Genomic DNA, 26,865 nt, shown 5'->3' on the forward strand with positions numbered 1-26,865 from the left:
GAGCCGGTCTTTGTTCTGCACTGCTGCCATCCCCTGCCTTTCCCCACCCTCTGGCAACCGCCAGCAGCCCCTTTGTGGGGCTTTCAGCCGGCAAGCACGGAGAGGACCCCAGAGGATTGCCTGAATGCTTTATTTCCGACTCGAGCTGTTCCCTTCCTCGGCGCCGAGAGGCTGCTGCCCCAGAGAGACAGGAGAAGCAGGCATGGAGTCCAAACCTAGGAGATGGGGATTTATTTTGTTGGAGGTTTACGGAAAGGCAGGCCCTCATGGCCAGCTGCGTGCTGGATGGTGCCTGCCAGACCTGGAGCTTTGGAGGTTGCGGGATGGAGATGGACGCAGAAGAAATTCTCTCTTCCAGCAAGGAGCCACCAGGCCCGTGCTGGCAGGGGACGGACGTGCCCAACACAGTAGCTGATAAGGCACTTGAAATGACTAGAAGGCACGAGGCAATCTGCCACCACCTTCCTTCCTTCCCTGCCTCCCCCGGGTGCTTTGCAGATTAACCTACAGAGAATGGGGTGTCGCTGGAGAGCCGGTGGCCCCAGCTCAAGCTGTCGGTGTGTCACAGTCAGGCAGTGTCAGGCCACGCTCACTGGTGGAATTTCTTGCTTGGGCTGTTGGCGTAGTCCAGCAGCAGCTGGCACGGCGTGAACTGGCTGCCGTAGACGGCCTCGTACTTCCGCAGCTTGTCCACCAGCTGCTTGGCTCCGTATGAGTCCGCGTACCTGAAGGGACCTGCCGGGGACAGGGGGACACATCTGTGCCAAGGAAGCAAGAAGCACCAAGGTGCCCGGAAGGGTGAGAGCACTGGATTCGGCCGATCTATCCTTCTCCAAGAGACCCCCAGTCTCTTGGCAGGGCACCAAAAGACCCTGCTCCCTGCCCACCCACCTGCGCTGAGCAGAGGCAGATTGGATTGCTGGGCACAAGCTGGGGCACAGATAATTGGGACTGCTCCCTTAGTCTGAGCTTGCCTCAAGGAGGGAAAGTGCTGGGTACTCGGCAGAAGCACTACGTCATGCCCAAGAGCCCTTAGTATCCTTCAGCTGGGACCCAAACCTCAGCTCATGCTTCTTCCACTGCCCAGGCCATGACCACAGCCACCCAGGTTGCAGATGGGTCTGGGAAAACTTTGCTGGTGCTCTTGGCTAATACCTTGGCCTGAAAAGTGCTGTGTGCCATGGCTGAGGTTAATCAGCTCAGTTTCATCTGTGCCACATGCAGGCACGGGGCGGAAAAGTGGGTCTTTGGGCACCATTTCTCAACTCTGTGTGCAGCATGAGACCAGGTTTCCAGAAGTGCTGCAAGATGCCTGCCTGCCTGGCCACCCAGACAAGTAGCAGTAGCAAGAGACGAGATACCAGAGCCTCATTCTTCACCAAGCACCATACGGCGGCACAAAAGCAAGCTAGGAATTTCTTAAAAATGTAGGACATTTGCAAGTCTCTCATCCCACCTACACCCCCATAACTATCAGGCACGGTAAGAGCTCTTTCTTTGAAGTTCTCATGGAAAGTGCTGATGAGGCCGGGGCCAGCGTGGCTCTGCCTTCTTATTCAAACCCAAAGAGATGGCAAATGACTTGGTTAGAGTCCCTCAATCCTCACCAGCCCAGCTCTGTGAAACAGCTGTACCAGCAGAGGAACTCCACTGGGTCCTGGCAGAAACATCTCACAGCAGCTCTCAGGCTCACTGCCACCTCTCATGGGGTAGGAATGCTGGAGCAACCTCTGGTTCAGGCTTTATATGGGAGAAGGACACTCAGGCTTATCAGACTGCAGCTCAAACCTGGCCTTGACAGCTGACTTACCTCTGGTGGCTAGAACCCAGTAGGCAAGCCCACTACAAAGCCTGCAAGCCAAGCCATGCAGCCTAGCCCAAACCCCAGCTGAGCCCGCTTACCTCCCAGACATGGTGGGAAGCCCAAGCCGAACACAGCACCAATATCTCCCTCTACAGGGTTGCTGAGGATCCCTTCCTGCAGGCACATGGCTGCCTCGTTCACAAACCTCGTCACCAAGCGCATCTGGATGTCCTCATCAGTGCAGCTGCAAGGAAAGAGTCAGTAAGGGCTGTGCAGGTAACACAGCAGCTGGATGGAGGAGCACGTGAAGTCAGCACAGACTGGGGACAGGGCCAGACCTGGGGTAAGGGAGAGAACGGTTTCTCACTGAGACTGTCCCTATCTACATGAGGATAAGGACTAAGTTCTGTGATGTGTCCTGAAGCAGGCACATAAGAATGGCAAAGGCTCCATCAGGCCAGATGGGAACTGCTCCAGGAGATGTTTCGGGGCCAGGCTGTACAACAGGTCCAACGCCAGGCAGGTCACGGCACCAACCTGCCTGCCTTGGCAAGCCCCACCACAGGGAATCTCTCTGCAAAGGTGCCCAAGCAAATGCTGATAAACTCAAGGATGCCCCGTTCCTGCTAGCACAGGCTCTCCACAGCCAACAGTCTGCCCCCCTACACACCAGCTGGGAACAGCCAAATGCCATCTGTAGTGACTCCACGTTCAGCAACCTCTCCAGTGCTGCCTGGTGCAGCCCTCGTGCTGCTGCTCAGAGGCCGGAGAAGCAGCTGGGGTGAGAGCCAGCCCACACCACTGCTCGGGCATGCACAGCTACTTACACTTCAGGTTTGGCTGGCACTTTGAACCGTGCCAAGATCTCATCCATGCCAGAATTCAAGCTCCTGTTCTTCACCCCCTCCTGGTAAACATAAAAGCCTTTCCCTGCCTTGCGACCTGCCAGGGATAAAAAGAGACAGTCACATCCTGCCACGCGTCCTGTTTGCTCGTGACACCTTCGCCTCTGATCTCCTTGTGACTCCTGCTTCTGTTAGCACGAGCAGATCCTCCTGGCACAGGCGGTGTCTCCGCACTTCACAACGAGCCTCTTTGCTGCCTCACCAAGGACACAGGGAAGGGGGCCCACATCCAGCTGACTCCTTGGCAAGATGTTGCCACTGTGTCAGGCACTAATGCCTTCACTAGATCCAGAGCACAGTCAAATAAGCACAGTCAAATAATGCCACCGTTTCCGTGGCTACAGCTGTAAAAAGACACAGTCCTTGTCCACTCCCACTTGGGAGCAAGGTACAGAGATGACAAGATCTCCTGAGTAACCCTTGCTGCCAGGGGTCTGGTCACAGCAAGGGTCACTGGAGGGTAAGAGCTGTCATGGCCGAAGTGCAGGTCCCACTGATGGATGCTGCTCTGTCCTGGTGTGCTCAGAGGCACAGCTGCCTCTGGTACCCAGTGCCACAGCTTCTACCGTGTGGACAGAGATGTAATTTTTCCTTGCTCAGAGCTTCTAAAGCTCAGCTCAGGGCTTGTTTCACTTGAGCACATTTATTTCCAGCCACTTGCTCTCCATGTCCCAGAGCACTTGTGCAGGTTTCACAAAGGGCCACAGAGAGGTTTGTGAGATCTTGCCTGCTGCTTTTGCTGTGGGCAGCATCTGTGCCTGCTGCTGCCATTTCTGCAAAGGAAGGTCTGGCTACAGCCAAAGGTCTGCCCAGGGTACAGCTGGGAGGGATTCCCAACCCATTCCCAGGGCTGTTCTCTGACTGCCCTCACCTGAGGCACAAGAGGCTGATGGACGCTAGTACTCTTTCTTCAACAAAGGGGAAACTTGTTCGATTAAAATAGCCTAGCGTCTCACCTAAAAAGCCTTTTTCCACCATTAGCTTGAACAACTCGATGCTGCCTCCTCCAAAGCGCTCGCCAAAGGCCTTGCCAAGGTCCTCAGCCACGTGTGTGGCCACATCCACACCCACCTCGTCGATCAGCGTGGCAGCACCCACGGGAAAGCCGAAGGCTGTAGAGATGGCATCTATTTTCTTTGGGTCAATGCCCTCCTGCAGGAATGGAAGGGGAAGCAGTGATGTCTCTGGGTGAGGGTCCTGGAAACCCAGCGTGGGGGGCAGAAAGCCCTTACTCATATGGGGCCACAGGCTGTGACCAGCACCATTAGCTGTTTGATTATGGATAGGAGCAGTGCAATTGTGCTTGCAGCACTCCTGACTCTCCCCTGGTGCTGTGTGGGGAGGAAAGAGCCCCATCACTGCCTGCACCAGGTCTCATCAGCCCACAGCTGGCTGGGGACAACCACAGGCACTGGGGCCAGTTACCCACCTCCCTTCTTGGCCAGGGCTGGGGTCAGCCCGATGGAGGGCAAGGAAGAAGCAGACTTTACATGACCTATTTGGTGGATGTGCGGTAGCCGACAGGATACATACCTGGAGAACTCGGACCACTTCTGCCAGCATCGGCCCTAGGCACCTGGTGGTGTAGAAGCCAGGCCCGTCCTAGGGAAGAGAAGCACAGCAGGAAGGTGGGTGAGTACAAACTGCAGGAACACGTCCTCTCTCAGCAGCATAAGAACTGCATTTCACAGCCTGGGCTGTAGTTCAAGCACTGACGTTCAGGGCACACACTGAACTCCATTTCTAGCAGTACGTTATTGACTGCTACAGTAGTTTTTTCCTGTAGCGCTCAGCAGTGTTTGAAGACTTCCATGAACTTACTCCCTGAAAGTTCCCACCAGAGTGTTTTTACTTGAAACAGCACCTAGAGATCCCAAGCAGGCTGCAGAAGTCTCCTTGCTTCACCAAGCCCAACAGCCTGACAGGGGAAAGGGTGCTCAGTACAAGTGAAACCAGTTGTTTCACCTCTGATATTGCTCACAAAGTCAGGAAACAACACATTAGCTGCAAACTGCCATTCAGGGAAGCATCTGATGTGGGGATGAGGGTTAGAGAAGCAGCACTGTATCTCCACTGGCCTCCAGAGATGCCTAGAGCACTTTTAGACAAGCCAGTTTTCCCAGCACTACAGGGAAGACCTGCTCAGCATTGCTGGCAACCTCACACATCAGTGAAAAGACCAATCCAAAAATACACTCAAACTGCCCTAAGCCTACCGGCTGAACCTCCCACACAGCTGAAACAGCATCACTGATGCTCTCTACCATGGAGCATGAGACCAGCTCCATTTGGAGGGCTGTGTGTTCAACAGCAGCCGTCAGCCTAACAAACCACTCAAAGCCCACGGCTTTTCTGAGGCTCTGCTGCCTCCTCCTAGAGACCACAGCAGTTCGTTCTCAACTGCTGCCTTGCTGTGCTCAGCCTTCTCCCTCGGCTTGGTATACCTCTTCCCCTACACTTGCACGTGCATTTCTGCCCCCTTTCACACAAGATTTAAATCCAGAAAGAGGAGGGTTACTGCTCATTGACCCTCTGTCCTTGCAGCTTGCCAGGGAGCAGAGCTGGTAAGAGTCCTGCCCAGACTCTGCTCCATCTCAGATGTCACTACAGACTTCAGCCTCCTGGAAGCTATGTGGAGCAGGACTGCCAGCTCCTCGTGCTGGCCCGTCAGACTGTTCCTGTGCCTTCTGGCCTTCCATGGCTGCTCCAACAGACACCTGAGGGATCACCTGGGCATCTGCCCTCTTCTAACCTCCATTTTTACTTCTCAGCATGAGTAGCTAATGCCAGTGTATTCACAGCCATGTTTCAGCCTCCTCTCAGTGCACAAGCCTGCCCTTTTATTTATTGACCCAGCTCATATTTGGGCAGTGTTTCCTCACCTTTACAACGATGACGACCTTGCCCTGTTTGAGGCCAACAGCAACTGCAGAAGCAGCAGTGTCCTGCGATGTTTTGTCTGTGGTGATGATTTCCAGCAGCTGCATTCTGTCAACAGGGGAGAAGTAGTGCATCCCGATCACCTAGGCAGAAGGAAGAGCTCAGGGTTAAGCAGGGTTAGACAGACTTTGGCTCCCAGAGTAACTTACTGGGCAAGTCAAGTGCCCAACTGCAGAGGGAAACAGGCCAGCATGGGCTGCAGGACCCACCACCACAGTGCACTATGCATTCAGCCACACTGTATCCCTCTCTGACAGGAATGCTCTTCAATTCCCTTTCTCTCCTTGGCTTTCCCAAGGACATAGCACATGCTCTACAGCTCTTGGCTCAGTGAGGATTTAGGTATAATGCTTACAGGACCAAGAGAAGTGCTCAGCTCTCTCTGTACTTGTTAATAGTCTGGCAGCTACACCTGTCTGGGAATCTTAGCCAAGCTCAGTCCGTAGGTGAATTACAGGCACTGCGTGATCTGCAGGTACTATCTGAGCTGGCAGGGCAGCCATATGCCTGGGTGGTGCTTCTTCTGGACTATGAGAGTGGAACAGCAGTCAGAGAGACAGATGTAGAGCAGAGTTCGTGTTCTGCTTGTGAATGTTTTGGTTTGTTTTTTTTGGGGGTGGTGGGTTTTTTTTTGTGATAAAGTGACTCTAAGGACAAGAAGGCATGTTTCCAGAAACTAATTACAGAAGTAAGCACAGCCTTCCTCTGGAAACAGCATTTAAATGGAGATTATTGGGCTGTGTGCCTCACCTTCTTAACACGACCATGTAATCAGCATGTCACCTTCATGTCTCCTGGAAGCTACACTTGGCACTAAGATCTAAGTCAGGGGCACCTTGCAGGAGAGTTGCAGACTGCAAAACTAATTAAATACACTAATTAGTTAACTGGTTTCCTATCAATTTCCCCATAAAGAGCCATTACACAGGCAATTTATACAGCAAGACAATGTTACTTCCAAGTCTGAAAAAATAAGACTCAGTTTGCATTTCCGATGCAACCAAGGTCTGACAGGAAATGAGGAAGAGGCTCACGAAGGTCACAGGAACCTCCAACAGTTGCGACACACATTGTTACTCTATGGACTTTAGAATAGAATATTTCAGTTGGAAGGGACCTACAAGGATCATCTAGTCCAACTTTGCAGATGTCCACAGAACTTCTGCAGGGAAGACAAATAGCAGAGGCAATGCACTGCCCTGGGCAGGCTTGAGATCCTTGTAGGAGTTCAGGAAATCAGCCAAGGGTACCTTTGCTTTTGCATTTGTATAACACTTCCCAACTGAGCTCTAGAGCTTTCCCCTCCTTTTGCCCAAGTTGCTACTGCCTCCCCGTCCCACCTGTTTTAGAGAGGGAGATGGGTTTATCTCACAGGAGAACTGCTTGCCCCTTCCTTCATTTTCTGCAGCCCCAGGTAGGCAAAGCAGATTCCTCAAATGAGGGGAAAGCCTCTTCCCCTTTTTCTATCAGGCTGCCCTAGACCAATGCTTAGCCCTCGGGAGGTGACTCCACCTGGTCACACAGATCCCTCACGCTACTTCAGATGCTGCGGTGTCATGTCTGGTCTCTTGCTGCTGCTTCCTGAAAAGTGCAGGTCTCCTGTGGGGCCTGTGTCACCTGCTAGCATGAGGCTGGCAGATCTATCACAGGTACCCTTGGCAGTCATGGATGGCAATGAAAAACAGCACGCAGCTGCCTCCCTCCCAATCCAGTGCATTCACACCCCTCAGAAGGTAACTCCACCAAGCACGTCCCTCAGGGCAGGCTGCTCCACATGAAGCAGTGTTCCTGCTCAGCTGTACTTGCCTGGGCTAAGGGATGAGGATGCAGCTACCTCATATGCTGTTTAGACTTCAAGCAAAGGGATGAAGAATTCCTCTGCTCCAAACCTCTGCCACAAGGTGCTATATTGCTCTTGGTAGCCTGTTCACGTGGATCATTTGGAGCCAGAGAGAAAATCCCACCACCCCTTCAGGAGCTGATCCCGTGGCTAACTAAGGCTTCAGTTTCAGCACCTCTGAGTTCAGCTTTCAGCCACCAACTTTTCTTCCCTTTTTATTGCTAGGTTAGTGCCTTCTCCTTGAGAAGGCATTTTCCTGTCATGGCAAGTCACTCCTATGTCTAATCAGTTTATCAAAATGACTGAAGGCTTCCTGGCTGGAATTCTCTCAGCTCAAGCCCTTCCATAGCTTCTCTGCCCCTCTGCATGCATTGACGTTTCCTGAAGTGCTCTCACGTCCCTGCTGCACGTTGCCTTGCCAACATCACACTGGAGGTGAGTCTACCTTCATCCCCCTCCTACCTGTCCAAAGACCACAAGCTCTTTGTTCAAAGCTTGCACTGGGGACAAAGGTTGAGCTGTTTCATGTTCTGAAGAGGAAGCAGAAGATGCCAGCGCTCACGTACAGCAAAGCCAGTTTGCCTCTAACAGACAGCTCAGCACAGACTCATAGCAGGCACATGGCACTGGGTACTCACCTTCTCTGGCCTCTTGCTAACAGCAGCAATTTGGCTGATTGGGAGGGCAGATGTGTTACTGGCAAATATACAGTGAGCAGGGATCACCTGTGGCAGGGGGTGGAAAAGACAGTGTAAATGACAGGGTCCACAGCCAGATCCAAAGAGTAATGGGCAGAACCCTGAGAAAACAGCACCAGCACCTGGTAACCCTAATAAACAAGGCAAACCCAGTTTTCTGTCAGAGCAGATGGCATTAGAAACTAATTCTAAATCAGCAGCCCAAGTCATAGAATCACAGAATGGTTTGGGTTGGAAGGGACCTTAAAGATCATCTAGTTCTAACCCCCCTGCCACAGGCAGGGACACCTTCCGCTAGACCAGGTTGCTAAAGGACCCATCCAACCTGGCCTTGAACGGTTCCAGGGATGGGGCATCCACAGCTTCTCTGGGCAACCTGTGCCAGTGCCTCACCACCCCCATAGTGAAGAACTTCTTCATAACATCTAATCTAAATCTCCCCTCCTTTAGTTTAAATTCATTACCCCTTGTCCTATCACTACAAGGCTTGCTAAAAAGTCTGTCCTCAACTTTCTTTTAGGCCCCCTTTAAGTATTGCAAGGCCACAATAAGGTCAGAACTGATACTCACAGCCTCCACTTCCTTCAGCACTTTGTGCTTGATGTTAATGTCCTCGAACACAGCCTCAATCACCATGTCTGCCTTCTCGAAGCCCTTGTAGTCCAGCTGGCCTGTCAGGTTGCTGAGAATGGAGTCCCGCTCAAACGATGTCAAACTCTTCTTCTTCACCTTGCTGTTCAGCCTAGGGAAGAACAGCTCTGTCACAGCTCCTGAGCAGGCCAGCCCAGACTGCTGGAGGTACACCACAACACCAAGGGCATCCCTCCCTCCTGCAGCTGGGACCCAAAACACTATCTCCAACCCAGCAGGCCTGTCACTCCTGGCCCCTCCTTCCATGTAGAAAAAGGAAAGCCATGCTCAGACAACTCAGCTGGTGCATTAGTCTGAAGGTCAACTGCTGACATTCCTGAGGATGCACAGCTGAGCACTATTACTGCTGAACCAGGAGAACAGGGAAAGAAATCCAGCTTTTCAGAAGTCTGACCCAATGCATCCCATGATATGGGCCTCTATGCAGCCAGGACTACTCCCTCCCTGCTTAACTCTATAAGCTACTGCTAAATCTAAAAGCTAAAGCAATCATCTGTTAAGTCACCTACCTACCTAAGGAACTAAGGCTGAATACCCTGGGGCTGTTTCATACCAATATCCCAGCACACTGCATAGGGCAACCTTAAATGAAAGCATTTCTGTGACATCTGATGGTAGAAGACTCCAAAGGAAGAGAGGTGTCAGGAGTTCCTGACTGCCTGAAAGCAGAGGAGTATTTTGACCAAAGGCAGCCCCATCCCATCCAGAGCAAATTCCTTTTAACTCACATACCCCTTGAAGACCTGCTGCTGTCCTCTGTCCAAGCCTTGCTGTGCTGTGTCCTTCAGAATGGTCTTCAGTCCCTTATCCACTGAAACCTGTGCGATCCCAGCTCCCATGAGCCCTGCTCCCAGCACTGCCAGAGTCCTGCACAGAAAAGGACCAGGGGACACATTCAAAGCTCAAAATAGCTGAATTTCCATTGCTGCTGTCAGACGTGCACAGATCCTGTCCACCCAGGCACTATTTTTAGTGAGGTCATGCAAGAAGATTTCACTGGTGGGTGAGACCTCCAAACTGCAGAGGATTAGCCTCTGGAGGCTGGAAATCTCTCTGCTCTGCTACACTGCTTTTCAGGACTCTAGGCCACTCGGTCCCAAAAGCCTTCTAGCAGAGGTCCTCCAACTGCTCCTTCAGGCATCCTATGCTTGCACTTACTTGACCTCTCGCTGAGGTGTTCCGAACTTGTTCTTCTTGCAGAGCACCTGCCCATGGTAAAGTCCAATCAGCGCCTTGGCTTCCTTAGTCACTGCAAGTTGACCAAAGCTCTGGAAGAAAGGGAAGAGGGAAGCAGAGAGTTTAGCATTTAACAGCTGTCTTGCTTCCAGCACACACGCATCAAAAACATGGCAAGGGGGAGAGCACAGCCACCCATGTAACTGCACAGACTAGTAACCTGGTTAGAAAAGGAAGAACAGACAGGGCATACATATCCTCTGCCCAGAGGCACCTTCTGTGCTAAGCACAGCCCACTTTGCACCACTGCCTCCCATACAGGCTGCCAGAAAGCAGAAGGAAACTGCTTGTTCAATGTCCTTTCTCATAAACAATTAAAGCATCTGAAAGAGTGTGTACCTGTAACACTTGTGTCTGGAGGGGCAGGGGTTCTGCCAGGGAACAAGAACAGCCACAGTATTTCCACATCCATCTTCTTCCTACCCACTGAACCATTCACTGCTCATTTCCACCCATCCAGCACAGCCTTGGGAGGAGCATTCCCTGGCAGTTCACTGGCATGATGGCAAGCCAGATGCAACCTGGCTGCTGCGGCCAGGCAGCAGCTACAGGGTCCTACGAGATCAATGAGGGAGCCACTTCTACTTCCCCAGTGGCAGGACTGTATTTCACTGACATGGGACTCTTTCTCCCCCATGTGCATCCTGCACTAGCTGGGGCCATTGCCCCAGCGGCTTTCAGGTGAAAGGGCCCTACCCTCAGGCTTTGAGAAAAATCTTTAAACAGGCCAATTTTCACTGACAGCAGTCACCTGATACTATTTTCAGAGGATCATAGACAGGCAACAAAATTAAAGGCCTGTATAACCTCCCAGCACTCAGCATGAAACGGGAAAGTAGTCAGGAAGACAAAAGACAGCGTAAGGCAACAGAAAACTAATGTTGCCTGAGCCAAGTCAGCTAAGGAAAGCTGCCAACGCAATGTAGTTTAGAGCAGGCTGTATCTTCCTTCACCACTGTCCTGTGAGTTAAAGGCTTGTTAAAATATGAGTAACACAAAGCCTGGAAGAGAATCTGCAAGTCTCCTTGGAAAGAGGAAGGCATTAAAAAAAAAAAGACATGACACTGACACTTATTCTTTAGAGGGTTCTGGGAAGATCTCCATCCTGCTGCTATTCTCAGGAAAAAACATTCATTCTTTTCTGTAAGGAACAGAGTATCCCAAGCCTTTTATTCAGCACCAGACCCAGCGTGGGTGGAATGCATAACCAGAACAGATGGGGTATACCCAGGAGGTCACTGTTAAGGTAGGAGGCAGACAGCTACATCTCAGACCAGCACCTTGTCACCAGAAGACAACAAAAGGAGCTACTAAGCACAGCAGGAAAAAGACTGCAGGATGTGACAGATAGCAGCGTGAGAAGCTGGTAAAAGTTACAGATAGTACTGCGGGGGACAGATTGATTTCACCAGTGGGTAAGGGGCAGCGATGTGAGAGATATGCAGAGATAACCAGATGGGAATGTGGTGGATCTTCTGGGGAGTTAGGTCTTGCAGAGCCAGCAGCGCCCAGATAACCACACCAGTGACACTGTGCACAGCCAGAATTACCTCTTCAGTACCAGAAATCACAAATTTGAGTACAGATGTAGCAAAACGGGGACCAGTGAGGAAAAACTAATTGGGGGCAGGTTGTTTATTAAGGCAGAGACAAGGGCAGAGAAAGGGAAGGATTGCGATGGCTGAGAATGAACAAGCACGGGAAACCAAAGACTCTGTGTGTATGGGGGGGGAATAAAAGGGTCATGCATAAGCAAGCCGCTGGTGAGTACGCTTGCCTGCTCAAGCCCTGGACCTGCCCACCACAGTCTGTCCTACCTCCATATTAAACTCTATTCCTATTTTCCTGAGCATGTCACTAGCAAACTTCAAGAAGGACTGGATGGCATTTAGGACATGAGGTCCATGTGCCAGCAGCTGGTCAGACTGGGCCCTGTGGCCAACTAATTGACCAATGAAACATCTAGAGCCAGGTATTAAAGGGGTGTGTATGCACACACACATGTGTGCTTATTGCCGCATATGAATTTGATTTCTGATCAGCCAACCGGGAGAAATAGCATCAATCTTTGACCATGCCTGCAAGTGGTTTGTGTTTATGTGGGTGTCACTGGTAAAGGCACTGTGCTGCCTGTGCAGCCAGCCATGCACGTACTCTGTGTTTGTGAACACACATGTGTGCATACCTACATCTCTGCAATATCTGCTCAGCCTCACCACTGGCTGGACCTACAAAGCGGAATAGCAGCAAGCAGAACAAGAGGTGAAGTCTTCTGGGCCTTAAAATGCAAAAGACTTGACTACCCTTAGCAGTCATTATGGGTGCTACACTCAACTGACATGCCAGGCAACTAAAGAATTGAAGGGAAAGGAAAAAAGAAATAGAGGCTCATTTCACAGAATCACTGAATAGTTGAGGTTGGAAGTGACCTGTGGAGATTGACTTGCTGCACCCCATTGCTCAAAGCAGGATCAACCAGAGCAGGCTGCTTAGGACTTTGTCTGGTTGGGTTTTGAGTATTGCCACAGAGGGAGGCTCCACAATCTCTTTGGGCAACCTGTTCCAGTGTTCAATCACCTTTACAGTAAAAAGGTTGGTTTGCATATTTAAGTGGGATTTCCCATTTCAGTTTGTGCCCATTACCTCTTATCTGCCACTGGATACCGCTGGGAAGAGTGTAGCTATGCCTTCTTTACTGCCTCCTACCAGGTGTTTATACACATTAATAAGATCCCCCCAAGCCTTCTCTCTTCCAGTCCCAGGTCTCCCAGCCTCTCCTTGTGTGCCAAATGCTCCAGGCCTTTAATCATCCTTGTGGCCCTTCGCTGGACTCTCTCCAGCCAGTTGGCCACCAGCCTGAACTAGTGCACAGGGTTATTCCTCCCCAGGGGCAGCACTTGGCATTTCCCACTGCTGAACTTCATGAGGTTCCTGGCAGCCCAGTTCTCCGGTCTGTTGAGGTCCCCCTGAATGGCTAGTACTAGCCAGTATGCTGACTGGAATGTCTACTAAATAAGTAAGTTTGACCAAGGGATAAGGAGAGAAAAGTCCTGTTCTGGGTGAGAAATCACTACTGAAAAGAACTATCTAATTTTCAGAAGTACCCAAAATTATCAATGGGTGAAAAGGGACCAGAACAAAGTACCTGGACTAGAAAACACCAAAACAAGAGTAATTGAGAATCAACACCCTGAACAAAGATGATGGTGAAAAAAGGTGACAGAGTAAACAGAACACTGGTAAAAATGAAAGTTAATTCTTGGAGGAAATGACTTGTTTGCACCAAATTGCCTGGAAACACTGATGAGACTGACAGCAGAATACCCACTCCTCTGGGTTATCTGTCTTGTGTGACAATCAGAAAAAACAAACAGTGCCCAGACACACAGAGAAATCAAAGTCCTGTTATGTGAAACCTAGATCAGTGAACTCTGTCTGGTTATTCCCCACTCAAAAAGATAACACAGACAGGAATGAGAAAAGGCACATTTTCACAGATGAAGAACCCTGACAAACAGTTCAAGATAGACCTTTTTCATAGCCCCACTGCCAGAAGAAGGGGCAGGGAGTAAGACACCAGTTTGAGTGGCCTGTGACGAGTATTATCCTTTTTGTGTGGTTAAATACAAATCCCCCCAGACTCCATAATTTACTGATTATTACCAGGGATCTGATCTCCTTACCTGGGATTCAATGAGGTATCCAGCATCATGCCCCTGATCAAGACCAGTCTTTACAACCTAGTCAAAGAACAAGAAAGATATGCTACTGTTAAGTCATGTCTGCCAACAATTACTTGTTTAGCTGTACCTCCTGTTTTCACAAGTAACCCCTCCCCAATATTCAAGGCACACTTCAGACTCTCTGGGTCCTGTCCATGCTGTTCAAAGCAGAGCTATGAATCACCTTGTCCTTCTAGCACTGAATAGCTACAATGGCAAGGAGTTTCCATCAGGTTAATTTATTTTTTTTTTTTACACATACCTTGTGGTTTCAGTAACTGTTTTTATTAGGACTGTGCTCCTGTAATGTCACTGCTCTCAGAGGGGGGCATTCACGGGTTTTAGAGAGGTCTTGGCAACAACTTAAATAGTGAAAAGTAATTTTAAGCCATGGACAGTGTCTGAAAGTAATACAATACCTGTGTAACTCAGGGCACTAACTTTTAAAGTATTGTGGGGTTAGTGCTATGAAAACAGCAACTTATATTTTCCTAGCTTTGAACAGGTTCACCCAACCCTTTAGAAACTGTATAGGAAACCTGGAAAAAACAGCTGAAAGTTTCATGGACAAAGCATTCCCGCTAAGCCTTCCCTCAAATGGGATTCTTGATCTACCCCTTACTGGTACCAGTACCACATAAATTGGTGATCATATTCTGGGAAGCTATTCTGAATTTTACCGTGCTTGCTCAATACACCGCACAGTTCACACTCATCAAGACTGATCTTCTGTGAATATCAGGATGTATGGCTTGACTCAGGAAGGAACCACCATCCCTCTGTCTGCTGCCATGTTATCCCACAGATCCACCTTCACTGTAGTTTCCTGAGCCTTGCAGGGGGGCTTACCTCAATGATCTTAAGTGGAGCAGGGTAGAGTCCTTTGGTTTGCTTCTGAACTTTGTTCTCCACTGTCTTGTAGACTTGCCGCCTCACAAATGGAAGAGCCATAGCATAGTCTGTTATCTCTGCAAGACGGGACAAAACATGTCTCAGCACAGCGCTATATGCACAATCAGTCTTTAAACAATTAACCTGAAAGTTAAAGAGTATAGATGTGAATGTTGCATATCTGCAACAGAAATATGCACCTGAAACGCAGCCACAGGTAGCATGGTCTGCTCAGAAGGGTTTCTATGGGTTGTTTCACAGACAAGTCTCATTTAGGGCTAATACAACTGGTGACAGACTGAGCTCTGTGGAGTAGAACTCATACAGAGATGTCATCATTTCTGGGCTCTCCTAACTGCATAAGGGTGCTGCTAAAGAGGATTAAGTACAGAGCAGGCCCATGTGCCTCCTCCCACTGGATTACACAAGCTTGGTACAGAACTTGCTACTAAAGCTTTGAAGATGGGTAGTCCTCTGGAGGCAGCTGCTGCTCTCTTCCTGAGGCCTGACTCCCTTCTAGTACACTTTAGGAGCTACCATGTGCAGCTCTGGCAACATCACTTGAAGATCAGATCTGCAGAGCAATGTTTTCTCTTCCAATGCACCTGGCTCAAGAGATAATTACAACATGAAATAACTTTGTTTTGAAAATGGAATTAAGTAGGAGCATGAACACATCCCTGAGAAGCAAAGCTGGATTATACTCCCTACAGTCCCTTGCGATTTGGCCATGATACCCACAGACTTACTCTGTATTAGCCCTTTCGATCTTTTGGCAGACACAGTCCTGTTGGCTAGTCCTCTGGCAAAGCCAATCGCTACCTCCTCCAAGTACTCAATTGTTCGTGCTTCTGGAGCCTTCATACCTGGCCCTGTGAATAAACAAAGAAGTCTTGAGGAAACACAGCAGAAGTTATCACTGACGGATGATGATGCAGAAAAGCAAGGATGAGACAGCAGCATGATGTTCCTTTGAATTGCTACCGCTCTATTCCCCCCAGCCTGTTTGGCTTTTCTTGATTATGAACAATGATGGAAAGGCTCAACAGACAAACTACATGAAGGCCCCAAGGCATTTAATATCCATGGCATTATACAGACATGCCAAAATGCCAAATCCCAATGGGAGCAAAGAGCAGTATGCCACTTAAACATCAACATTACTTTCGCAAAACCATGGAATAGCTTTGGTTGGAAGGGGACATGGAAGGCCATCCAGTCTGACCTGCTGCTCAAAGCAAGGCCAAGTTTAAAGTTAAATCCAACTCTGGAATTAGATCAGGTTGCTCAGGGACATGTTCTGCCAGTACAGGAGGATAGAATACGGGGGCTGAAAAGGCAGTTGTGTAAAGTTGCTAGAGGCAAACACAATGAGTCATTAATGAAAGAGCAATGCCCAGCAATTCTGCACAGGGACACCAGCTAAAGGTGCAGCCTTGGGCTGCCTCTGAACTAGCAGAACAAACCTGATGAGGTTACAACTCTGTATACTTGCAGCTGGGCAACCTCATTAACTTTCACTGTAAACTGCTCCAACCACACCCAGATGCTGCAGAGAGTCCTCAGAGCTAAGAATACACCAGAGCAGACAAGTACTCCCTGACACAGGACACAGTTAAAGAACAAAACCAAAACCCCTCCCCACTTTCACCTCCCAGTCCTCTCTCCCTCCACCAACAGCTGAGGTCTTCAACTCTAAGGTTTCACCTCTCTGCACATAAAATCTTGAGACTATGTACTCAGCAGACCCCACATGCTGCTGTCTGCTGGCAGGTCTCTCAGCAAGCAGCAGATAGAGGAGCACATGCATTTTGACCAGATCATGAAAGCTGTTAGGAAGTCTCACTCATGCCCTGGCAGTATGTCAGAGCCAGTGTAGGGGAAAACAGTCCAAACAAAACAACATATTTCATTTTACAGGCAGCACAGAAAACTTAACCAGAGCTGCTGCATAATCTACATTTCACCAATGCCCAGTGAATTTTAGAGAATTTATTGGAAATTTGAGAGCATTTGGGATTTCTGAGCTCAAACCTTACCAGCTTCCAAATTCTCTTCCCAACACTTCAAGGAAACAAGTCTGAGACCTGCAACTTTAGTGGCCTGATGTGCTACAAGATGTGAATACCCGATTTCCCCTTTCCATTAGCTTGGGTGTTCAACACCAACAAGCGCTGGACTTTGATATTACAGCTGAAGAAAAGAGCTGTTTATTTAAGTCTGAGCTATAAGAACTATGCAGGCAAGGTGGTCAAACCGACATAGGTGGGTTTACTTGCAGTAATATCTCAACATTTTGTAGTGGCCTAACCCAGGAGCTACAGGCTGTTGACTTGCATCTGCTTTCTTGTATAAAAGGCACATGCCAGAATTAGATCTGGGCACAGTAGTAAATAGATCAAGAGGATGCTGTAGAGCTCCCTACTGAAGGAGAACTGATTGCACCCCATGAAACTGTCTCCTGATTAATGCTGTCTCTCTCCTTCAAAGCTTTCTATAATCAGTTAAAGCATCGCCCCAGTTAAAGCTGCTTTCCCCCAGACATTGAGAATGAAAATGAGAATACTCAGCAGAAAGCCTTCTGGCACTGGCTGCTATTTGAATGAACAAGGAATGCCTCTAATGCTTGCATATAATTTGTTTTTTGTGTTCCTCCTACGTGCTTATCTGGTCTGAGCTAGGTCCAAACAGCTCTTCAGAAAGTTCAGGCTTCCTTTAAGCAAGCCAGTGTAATCATTGGTATAAAAAGCCACATTTGCTGGCTCTTAAAGGCCAATTCACATTTAAGCAAGTATACAGTGGTAAAGTTTCTTCAGGCAGTTTTAACTCAAGCCTGAGTACCAGCAATCCATTTTAAAAGTGAGAATACAGCTAAGGATATCTCACCCAGCTGAACACTAGCACGTGAGACAGAACAGACACAGGGCCTTCCCTTGCGTTTCTCGGGGTAGGCACCAGCACCTTTTATTTTATTTTATTCAGATTCAGGAGCTAAGGGCCACCAGGGTATTCTGGCCGTGCTCTGCCTGGGGAAACCACACTCAGCACAGTGCAACTGCATGGCAGTACCAGCTGGCACAGTGGTTTCCATTCTAACTCCCGGTTGCAGCTGCTCACAGCTTTCAGGAGGCTGTGGAGGGTTTGCTCCTCCATTTTGTCACCTTCCAAGAAACCCCCCTAGGGAAGGAAGAGCAGAAGCAAATTCACTAGCCCACTCAGCACTTGGAAGTGCAATCTGGTCTGCAGTTTGCAAGGAATTTCTCCATCCAACTGAAAGTCAGTTGGCAATTCAGAGCACCTAAGCCATGGGGGTTGGCTTCTCCACAAGATCTCGTCACAGAGATTAACATCTGCAGGCTGCATAACTGTAGACATCGGTCATCCATTCTCCTTTCATTATGGGTTGTAATCTGTCCCTCTGACATGATAAATGAAGAATGCAGGTTCTTATCTGTATAATTAGCTTATGCAAGAGAGCCAACAGGCCTGCCCTCTATGCTAACCTTTCCCTATTCACTTAGCTTTAGCAAGAGCCTGACATTTCAAGGTCCCCGTGCGCATGCCTCTAAGGCGGGAATGGAGATTGCACTGCAGAGCATAGTAAGGACCTTGCAGTCCATATGCTTTGCCCCCACTAGACTGCTGGCTGCATCACTGGCTTCTCCACCCATTTCAGTAAGGTGGAGAGGTTAATTGACAGGCAGAAGATCAAGAAATTGAGAGGCATCATGTCTGACCTAGAGGGTCCACCAGCTGGTCAACCAGACCCATCTTCTTTGCTCTGTCAGCACGGATGTTCCTTCCAGTCAGCATCATATCAAAGGCAGCAGGAAGTCCCACCTGCAAGGGCAGAAAGGGGATTTCAGAAATGGGAGCACACCATGCAGCAGAAGAGGCTATTGAGCGAAGATCTTCCTCTTACTTACCATCTTTGGCAGCCTCTGAGTAGCCCCTGCCCCCGGCAGGAGACCCAGTAACACTTCAGGTGTTCCCAAGATTGTTTTCTTGTCCTTTGTTGCTATTCTGTAGTGACAGGCAATGGCAACCTTAAAAAGGAAGAGAAAACTAAAGCTTTCCCTGTGAAAGACCACAAAGGAACTGGGCATCCATCACAAAGGTCTCTTCTACAAACTGCCTCAGCTTTCCTCCTGACTCTACCCCAATTCCCTAATTCAACTGTCCAGATTCCCTCTGTGCTCACTGATGGCTTCTTCCAGCAGGAGAAGCATACACAGGCAGATGACGGCAAGCAGCTATGACATGAACATGAAACTACCAAACAGAGCCAAGCTATTTTTAAGTCTTATCTAGACCATCAAGGGTTAAATTCATTCACTACACTGAGAGCATGGTCCCATTTACAGATCAGCCATAATACTTGGTTCATCACTGGATCACCAAGTTCAGATCTGTGTCACCACAGTGCTTGTAAAAAGCTGCGACTGCTTGAGAAATTGGTACGCAACTGAAGAGACTCCATTCCCACAAGGTTATTCTGTTTTAGTAACAACTTTGCTCCAGGAATTACCCCAGAGACTTTTCAGTTCACAAAACCCTAGATAGAGATTATGAAGCAAGTACTGCACCCAGCCAAAGTGGCAAGTGACAGAGCACAGTACGCAGGCCAGGGTGGAGCCTGGCCAGGTTCCCCACACTCATCCCTCTCACAACAACCTTTTAAAGGACAGAAGTTGCTGGGATATGAGACTCATTTCATCTGAAAAGCAGCAACTTCCAGCCTGGACTCTGCCAGCAACATTTATCCAGATCCAATGCCTGCCAGAAACAGCCGGTTTTCCCTGGGACACTCTCATCTAAATATTAGCCCGGCCCACACAAATTCATATTTGATTAGCTCTCTTTCAACAGAAGCAGAAAAACTAGCATGGCAAGCACAACCAAGCCATTAACTTGCCACAAACTCATTTGAATGGATGTAATGAACCCATGTCAGGTCTCAAATCCTTCTCACAGCAAGTAGTCCTGCAGGCATTGTTTGGATAGTTTAGAGAACCAGCGCTGTCAACTCCCACTCCTGCTTGTCAGACCCAGAATTGTTCAATACCTCCAGTCCTCCTCCCAGGCAGGAGCCACTGATGGCAGCAACTACGGGCTTTGGAGACTGCTCAATTTTTTCTAGCATCTTCTGTCCTTCCTGAGAGAGCTGAGTCACTTCCTGAGAAGTCTTGCAGGCTTCAATCATGCTGCAGTGAGGCAGAAAGGCTGATCAGAATTGGAAAAGCACTGAGAAAACAGCAGTAAAATGAGAGTGCTTCAATGAGTTTGTTCCTCTTTTTCCCACAAAGCTCCAGTGGCTGACAGACAGGCAAGACCTATTTAGTCCCCCAGTCTTAGATTAACAGACAACACAGGAAGACTACTAAATTCAGTGGGTTAAGTCACTGCATGCTGACACTGGGCTGTGCCTGCAGGCAGTGAATGAGTTTCCTTGTGTCAGAGCTTTGAAAGCCTTTGGGGGAGAGGAGGAAGGGTCATAGGAAGCCTCAAAGCACTTGCCAGGAGGGTGGAGGGGAGAGCCCAGCATCACTTTTTAGAGGAGCAGATGGCCAGTGCTCTGATGTTGCACTCCGCCAATTAGAGACTCCCTGTGCCAATTATTCTCATGGAGGCTAGCAGTGTTTGCCAGGCAGGCGCAATTCAGGAGGCTCGTAGTGTTGAGACCAGCAGACACCTCTTAAACACAGCCTGTCATTTTGCTCTGCTTATCAGCTCTAGCTACTGCCTCCTTCCCACCACAACATACATCAAGTCTCTGCCCCTGAATAAGGCCAGCCAAAAAGGTAATAAGGTTTTGAAGGGTCTGTTTGTAATTTACCTTCTTTCCTCAGAGCTTTCTGGCTTTTAATATCCTTAAACACCTATTCTGTCCTGCCCAGTGTCAAGACTAGGAGCCAATGGCACCCCAGGTCCCAGTGAGAGCACCCACACGGGTTGTCCCACACCCTGCAAAAGTTAGCCACGCTGAATCGCCTGGGAGGCTGCTGAGATGCTCCATGTGGCAGAGTGCCAAATCCTGCCTAATCAAGGGGCCACATTGGCAGACCGCCAGGCACTCAAACCCAGCTTAAATGAAGTCCTGAATGTAAATTATCTGCTCTTGTTGTGTCCCAGACCAAAGGACAATGCTCACTTCGGAGCCAGGATGGGTTTCCTTGGCTGCACCCCAGTATGCAGGAAGGAGCGACCAAGTGTTACAGCCAAATGGGGTTTAGTGACTTGCCATGTTCCTCTTTATTAACGTCCTAACTTCATTTGAGCAAGTTAGGCATCCTGTGCACAGTATTTCATTCCTAGCCTCTGCCTCACCCCTGGGGAAATGTCAGTGACAAACTGCTCCGACTTCACAGTGCACCAGACCACTGGCCCTGGATGCTGGACTTCAGGGAAAGCTCCATCAGCATAATGACTAACATCCCTGTACTTACTCAATATCTGCTCCAGCAATGAAAGAGCCTGGTTTTGAAGAGATGAGGACAGCACTTTTGACAGCTTCATTGGCCCAGATCTCATTCATTACATCAGTAAACTCTGAGCTCAATTGTCTGGATAGAGTGTTCACCTAAAGGCAGCAAATAAGCATTGTAAATAAGGAGCTCAAGAGACAGTGGAGTTTAACCTCTGATTAAATATGGGACTCAACCATCATATCATCAGAAAACTTGCACAGAAGACAGACTGACAACAAAAAGCCAAAGCCAACAGTAGGTCTAAATAGATTTTCCAAGCCAGTAGGAGCTGCACCTCTATAGCCTTTCAAGATTTGCTTTCTGGAAAAAAAAAAGGACTAGACCATCCAGGAATTAGCCCAACAGCCAGACCATTGCTTGGCACAATTATAATGCTTCTGGGGCACTCAAACTGAGCTCAGATTTGCTATGAAAGTTAGTTCATCCTGTGTCATAATATAGTGAGGGAAAAAAACCCTCAAAGATGAAACCCTGCAGCAGGTCATCAAGTAATCTATAACTAAGAAGTTCCTCCTTAACATCACCAACAGGGGGTCTGTGACCTCAAGCACAGATTTTATGAGCTTCTAGGCTGTTTTTTTCCTATATAATGGACACTCTTGTTAAATGTCTTGAATCCAAGAACTTAGTAAGATTTAGTGGTATCTTGTGCCAGTGAGAGAGACAAGTTAGCTTAGTACACACAAAATATTTCCATGAGGCATTTTCAGATGTCTCATTCAACACCCAAACACTCATTTTCCTATTTCTACTTTGCTTGTAACTTTGAAAAGCTGCAGGTTAGGAAAGTTCTTAGTCTTAAATTAGACGTTTCAATGCCTTCTCCGTATGACTGCTATTCCTGCCATTTCCACTAATATGCCTATTAACCACAGCCAGCTAAACCAGTACCTTTGAATTTGGTGTGTTGAAGCGTACAACAGCAACATCTCCTTTGATATCACAGCTAACGTGGCTTCTAGCTGGAAACAAACAGAAACGTGTTATCAGCTTATGCTCAGTGGATTTTAAGAAAGAAAATGAACTCATATAGAAAAGCTTTACACTTACTCTGAAGAGCAGTGGACGTGGAGATATTACGGCAAGCATAACCTAAAGAAAAGATGTTGCAGATGTTAAAGGAATTCTCAGTAGCCTCAGCTTAACTCTCCTTTATTAATGCATCCTCCCATCTCCCCTTATCTGCTGAGTACAGCATTTCGAAAAATCCTGAGTATGAGCCCATTCCTTCTCTTACGGCTTGACCTGTGCCACCACCAGAGTTCAGTAGATTCCATACTATTGAAGTGGAAGTGACTTTCACAGCACAGATTCCACACCGCAGCTTCCAACACCAGCAATGCCAAACTGAAAGCAAAAAAAAAACCAACCCAAACCCAAAGCCTTCTTCTCAAAGAGCTGACAAGAGATGAAGCAGGTGGCACACAGGGGTTCTTTGCCTTTAGTATGCACAGTTCAACACTTCTTCACGTGCTAAACCAGAGACCTTCCTGCACTTTGGAGAGTTGCAAGCCTGCAAGTTAACTTCTCTGCAAATCAAACAACTGCCCTAGAATACTTCTGCAAAAACACACTCTTGTGCCAGTGAATGGTGCCACCCCAAGTATACTCCACAGATCTCAGGGTAGACATCTGGTCAGCCACAAAAAGAGCACACAAAATATTTATTCTCACCTCCATCTATCAACAAAATACTTGATCCATCTCTACTAATTACACATGGAAGCACCTAGACAAACTTGTCTTGTTTCAAAGCACTCTGAAAGCTCAGACCATGGTATGAATAAGTTCTGTCCACAAGCAAAATGCCACTTTTCTGACTCATAAATCCCAGATCTCCTTTTTCTGCTGAGAAATTGTATTTGGCCTGATGATCTCTCAGTACATGAATGAATCTCAGTTCCATTCAAGCGACCTTGATCTTGACCAAGAGGATCCTCTAACACAGATCTAGGCTGAAGCCCTGCCAAAGCTGCTTTAAGTCTGAAATCTAGTAAAAGTGTTACTTCTTGAGCACCATATGCACGTCTACCAACTGGAACACAGCCATTTAGCTAGGGAAGGTTTACTGCTCAACGCTGGTAAAATGTTCAGGAATTAAACATTCCCATTCCCAGCAGCAAAAAAGGCACAAAATCCAGTACAGGGAAAACAACCTTAAAACCTCAGCCTGCACCTCACTGACAAGTGCTTCTCCCTCCCCACAGCCCCGTGACACGGGCTCAGGGCTGGAGCTCCACTGCACTTTGGCCCTCTTTCCATCTTGTCTCCGGTGCTGGCAGTAGGGACTGACCTTTGTGCTCCATTCCCCAAGCCCAGGATACATGGTGCGACGCTGTGGGGATGGAAATTCAGCGTCAGTCTGTCCCGGCAAACAGGTTTGCGTGTGCATGCATGTCTCATGTGCCTGTAATACCATTTTATAAACAAAGAATGAACTGGTTTCCACTCCAAAGCTACTTTAAAGTATTTTTGGACTAGGACAATACCCAGATTGTGATTGCTGTAGCGAACATTAATTTCCCTAAACTTTTGCATGCAAAAGTCAGGTACTCCTGAAAATAAGCACCAACGTTCATTTCCCACAAAAACTGAGGGCGGTCTGACAACAATTTCTCTGCTGATAGGTGCTCCTGAGCAGAATATGATGCACTTTTAACAGCAGCATTTTAACCCAATAAAAGCCCCACAGCTCCACTACTTTAAAAAGAAGCCAAGGACTGAACTATCTTACTGAATCCATTCACTTCAATCCTGCATTGCTGCACATAGCTAGGCACAGCAGGAAGGAGACTTAGACCAAACAAATCTCAGTTGCAAGGAAAGTGACAACATTTTCCTTCCACTCTCTCAGCCAGGCATCTGCTAAGGCTGGGATGCAGGAAGGTGAGCAGCACATCACTCCCAACGCTTACCAAAAGCAAAGCACTATGTAGTAAAAACTACACTGCAGGCGAAACACGCAATCTCAATTAAAAATAAAAAGTGAATGGATTAATTAACTTTTTGCTCTTTCTATGGTCTAACATGCTTTTCTTTTTCATGTCAGCTTCCAAACAGACTGCTTCCATGTAAACCTTAAACCTTGAATTCCATGTTGCCTTTCAGTTCTAGCAAAACAAAAGATATGAAGTAGGGGAAAAAAATAACCAAGGGCACAACCGAACAAATATCACTACATTTTAACATAAACTCTTTTGGGAAAGATACTGTCATTAGAGCAACAGCTGCTTAATATTTGAGTGAGGTTTCTTTAGCCTGAGAGTATTTTATTTTAGAGCCCAGAATACTTGTGGAAAACATGTCTAAAACTAAAAGCACATTTACTTGGTCACAGTCACAGCACATCTGCTTTAGGCATTGATTCATTCAGCACTACAACGGCAACTTGCCAAGATCGGAGCCAGAAAAATCCCCCTTCACAATGCTGCAGGAAGCAGCAGCAGCAGTAGGCCAGATGTACACTTCCGCCATTCAAGAATTAAAAGCCTTGAATATCGATTCCTTTCTCACTATTTCACTCACTCCAATTAAAAGAGCATCTAGAGACAGGGATGCCAATGCTTCAGACAGTTACTCTCAGGACTTTGTTGAGAACTTGGATGCAGCAGAGAACGGGAGATACCCCTTTCACACAGTCCAGCTGGGACCTGTTTCTTCCCACTTTCTCTTTTCTCTGTTACTTCCTTGGCTGCTTCCCTGTCCAGCACTTCCCCTTCCCGCCCCTCCACTCACCCGGCCGTGGCATGCCACTTGAAGTGGGAACAGCATCCATGGATGGTTCTAGAGAAAAGCCTTCTTGCAGTTCTGGACCAAGGCAAGCACCAGCAGAGCGAACCAGCTGAAGCTCAGGACAACTGCCCGCACTTTCAGCCTGTACGTGTGAGCTGATAGCACAGAGCGCTGAACTGCGAGCCGTAAGACAGGAAGATTTTGACAAACTGAGCTTTCCTATCCCCTCTGGGAACCTGCTAGCACACGGTATGTGGCTCAGCAGGTATGGCCAGCTCTTGAGCTCACACTGTCTTCTGCCTGCTTGCTACCTTTTGCATGCTTTTTGACCTGCCCTGGCAAGGTTTGCATCCAATTTAACAAACACTTTGTTACGGCAGAACAACACTATTAATTACAGTGAGCGACAGTGTCCTCATAGCACCTCCAGGACTGTTTGTGATGAACAATTTTGCCAGTTATAAAAAGAAGTCCAACCAACAGCAGCCGGAGCACTCGCTGGAGTTCTGCTCGTTATCCATTGCAGCACCCTCATCCTGGAGTAACTGGCTCACGTACAAACTCACTCCAACACTGCACGTAAGACAGGTATTAGGTTTAAATGAAATGCTGCTAGATTTCAGGTCAACATTGATACCAGACCCTGAGGCCTTTCAAAGAGCAGAAATCAGAACCAATTTCCAATGCCTCTGAGCCTTGGCCTTCAGCCTTCCTGAGGGCACCTGGTGACAACTTGCTTTGGTCGCTCTGAAAGGAAGCGCCACAATCCAGGACTGCAAACAGGGAGGAGAGCGCCAAGGCCCTACCCGGGTCAGCAGATTGCAAGAGAGCATTAGTCAACAACTGAGATTCCTGTATACCAAAATAAGGAAAAATTGTGGGGCACCTAGAGACACTAACATGCCTCGTGGCATTCTCCCCACCCATGTGGGGACATGGGGATACCCCCTTCCCACAGATACACTTGTGTGCTTGGAGGACAGCCCAGGGATCCAGACATCCAAGGACATTGGGACATCCCCCCCGAGGCATGCACACAGGGGCATCCGGGACACGCACACGTGTGGGACACAAAGACGCTCTCTCCCTGTGGATCAGCTCAAGTGCAGAGGACGAGATTGCGTGGAGGATCCATCGTCCCCCCAGAGCAGAATCACAGGGACACCCCCCCCCCCGCCCCGAGCCATACCCGGATTCCCAAAACGGGCCCATGTGCAAGGACACAGGGAGCATGCCAAGGCACACGAAGGCCGGCCAGCCTGCCTTGGGGACCAGCATGGGAGCATCTCCCCCGTGGGGACACACACACACACTCTCTCCATGACCCCCCAGGACACAGAGAGACGTGGACCCCTGCCCTGGGGAAACCTGGGGCGGGGGGGGGGGAAATTAGGGACACCTCCGCGGCGGCAGCCCCCACCCCACAGGCACACAAGGAAAGCCCCCCCACCCCACGCAGGCACATCGGGAAAGCCCCCCCCGTTCTTCACAGACCCCGGGCTGACACCCGAGGCCACACCGCCCAGCGACCCCCTCCGAGACACCCAGCCCCACCACCGCCTACAGCAACACCCTCACGCGTGGGCACACCACCCTCTGCCCCTCACAGACCCCCTCAGTGACACGCCCTCCCCCCTGCCCCGAGAGAAAGACCGCACCCATTCCCCCCCACCCCGGGGCAGGAGGCGGACAACCGCCGCCCCGGCGTCTCCGTCTCACCCGCGGGCGGTGGGCGGCGGGACGGGCTGTACTTGGCGGCGGCCGTGAAACGCCCCAGGCTGCCGATAGCGCGCACCGCGGCCGCCATCTTGCCTGCCTGCGCGCGAGGTCGAATGAGGGAGAGGCCGCCCGGGGGCTTGGCCCCGCCGGCCCCGCCCCACCCGAGGCTGCCCGCGGCTCTGCCTGTCCTCTCCGCCGCCGCCATTTTCCGCTCCCCTCCTTCTCCTCCGCTCACCGCG

At 49.1% G+C, this 26,865-nt stretch overlaps 1 protein-coding gene across 2 annotated transcripts; it reads right to left on the reverse strand.

Moving 5' to 3' along the window:
- Positions 1 to 111: 111 nt before the first annotated feature.
- Positions 112 to 26,735, reverse strand: HADHA (hydroxyacyl-CoA dehydrogenase trifunctional multienzyme complex subunit alpha). Of its 2 annotated transcripts, none has more exons than XM_075048843.1 (20): positions 26,627 to 26,735; positions 22,226 to 22,267; positions 22,067 to 22,137; positions 21,134 to 21,267; positions 19,753 to 19,891; positions 18,614 to 18,733; positions 18,425 to 18,527; positions 15,437 to 15,559; positions 14,646 to 14,764; positions 13,758 to 13,814; positions 9,997 to 10,106; positions 9,571 to 9,705; positions 8,758 to 8,929; positions 8,128 to 8,214; positions 5,592 to 5,732; positions 4,243 to 4,311; positions 3,666 to 3,861; positions 2,632 to 2,746; positions 1,903 to 2,048; positions 112 to 735 (listed from the first exon to the last, which is right to left on the reverse strand). In XM_075048843.1, exons 1-20 carry the CDS (start codon positions 26,712 to 26,714, stop codon positions 590 to 592), a joined length of 2,313 nt encoding a protein of 770 aa, XP_074904944.1. In that variant the 5' UTR covers positions 26,715 to 26,735; the 3' UTR covers positions 112 to 589. The 2 variants fall into 2 exon arrangements, with proteins under 2 accessions (XP_074904944.1, XP_074904945.1); XM_075048844.1 differs by lacking the exon at positions 26,627 to 26,735 and adding an exon at positions 24,911 to 24,965.
- Between the last annotated feature and the right edge of the window lie 130 nt (positions 26,736 to 26,865).

The sequence above is a fragment of the Buteo buteo genome, chromosome 17 (genome assembly GCF_964188355.1).
Source record: "Buteo buteo chromosome 17, bButBut1.hap1.1, whole genome shotgun sequence".
Taxonomy (NCBI): Eukaryota; Metazoa; Chordata; class Aves; order Accipitriformes; family Accipitridae; genus Buteo; species Buteo buteo.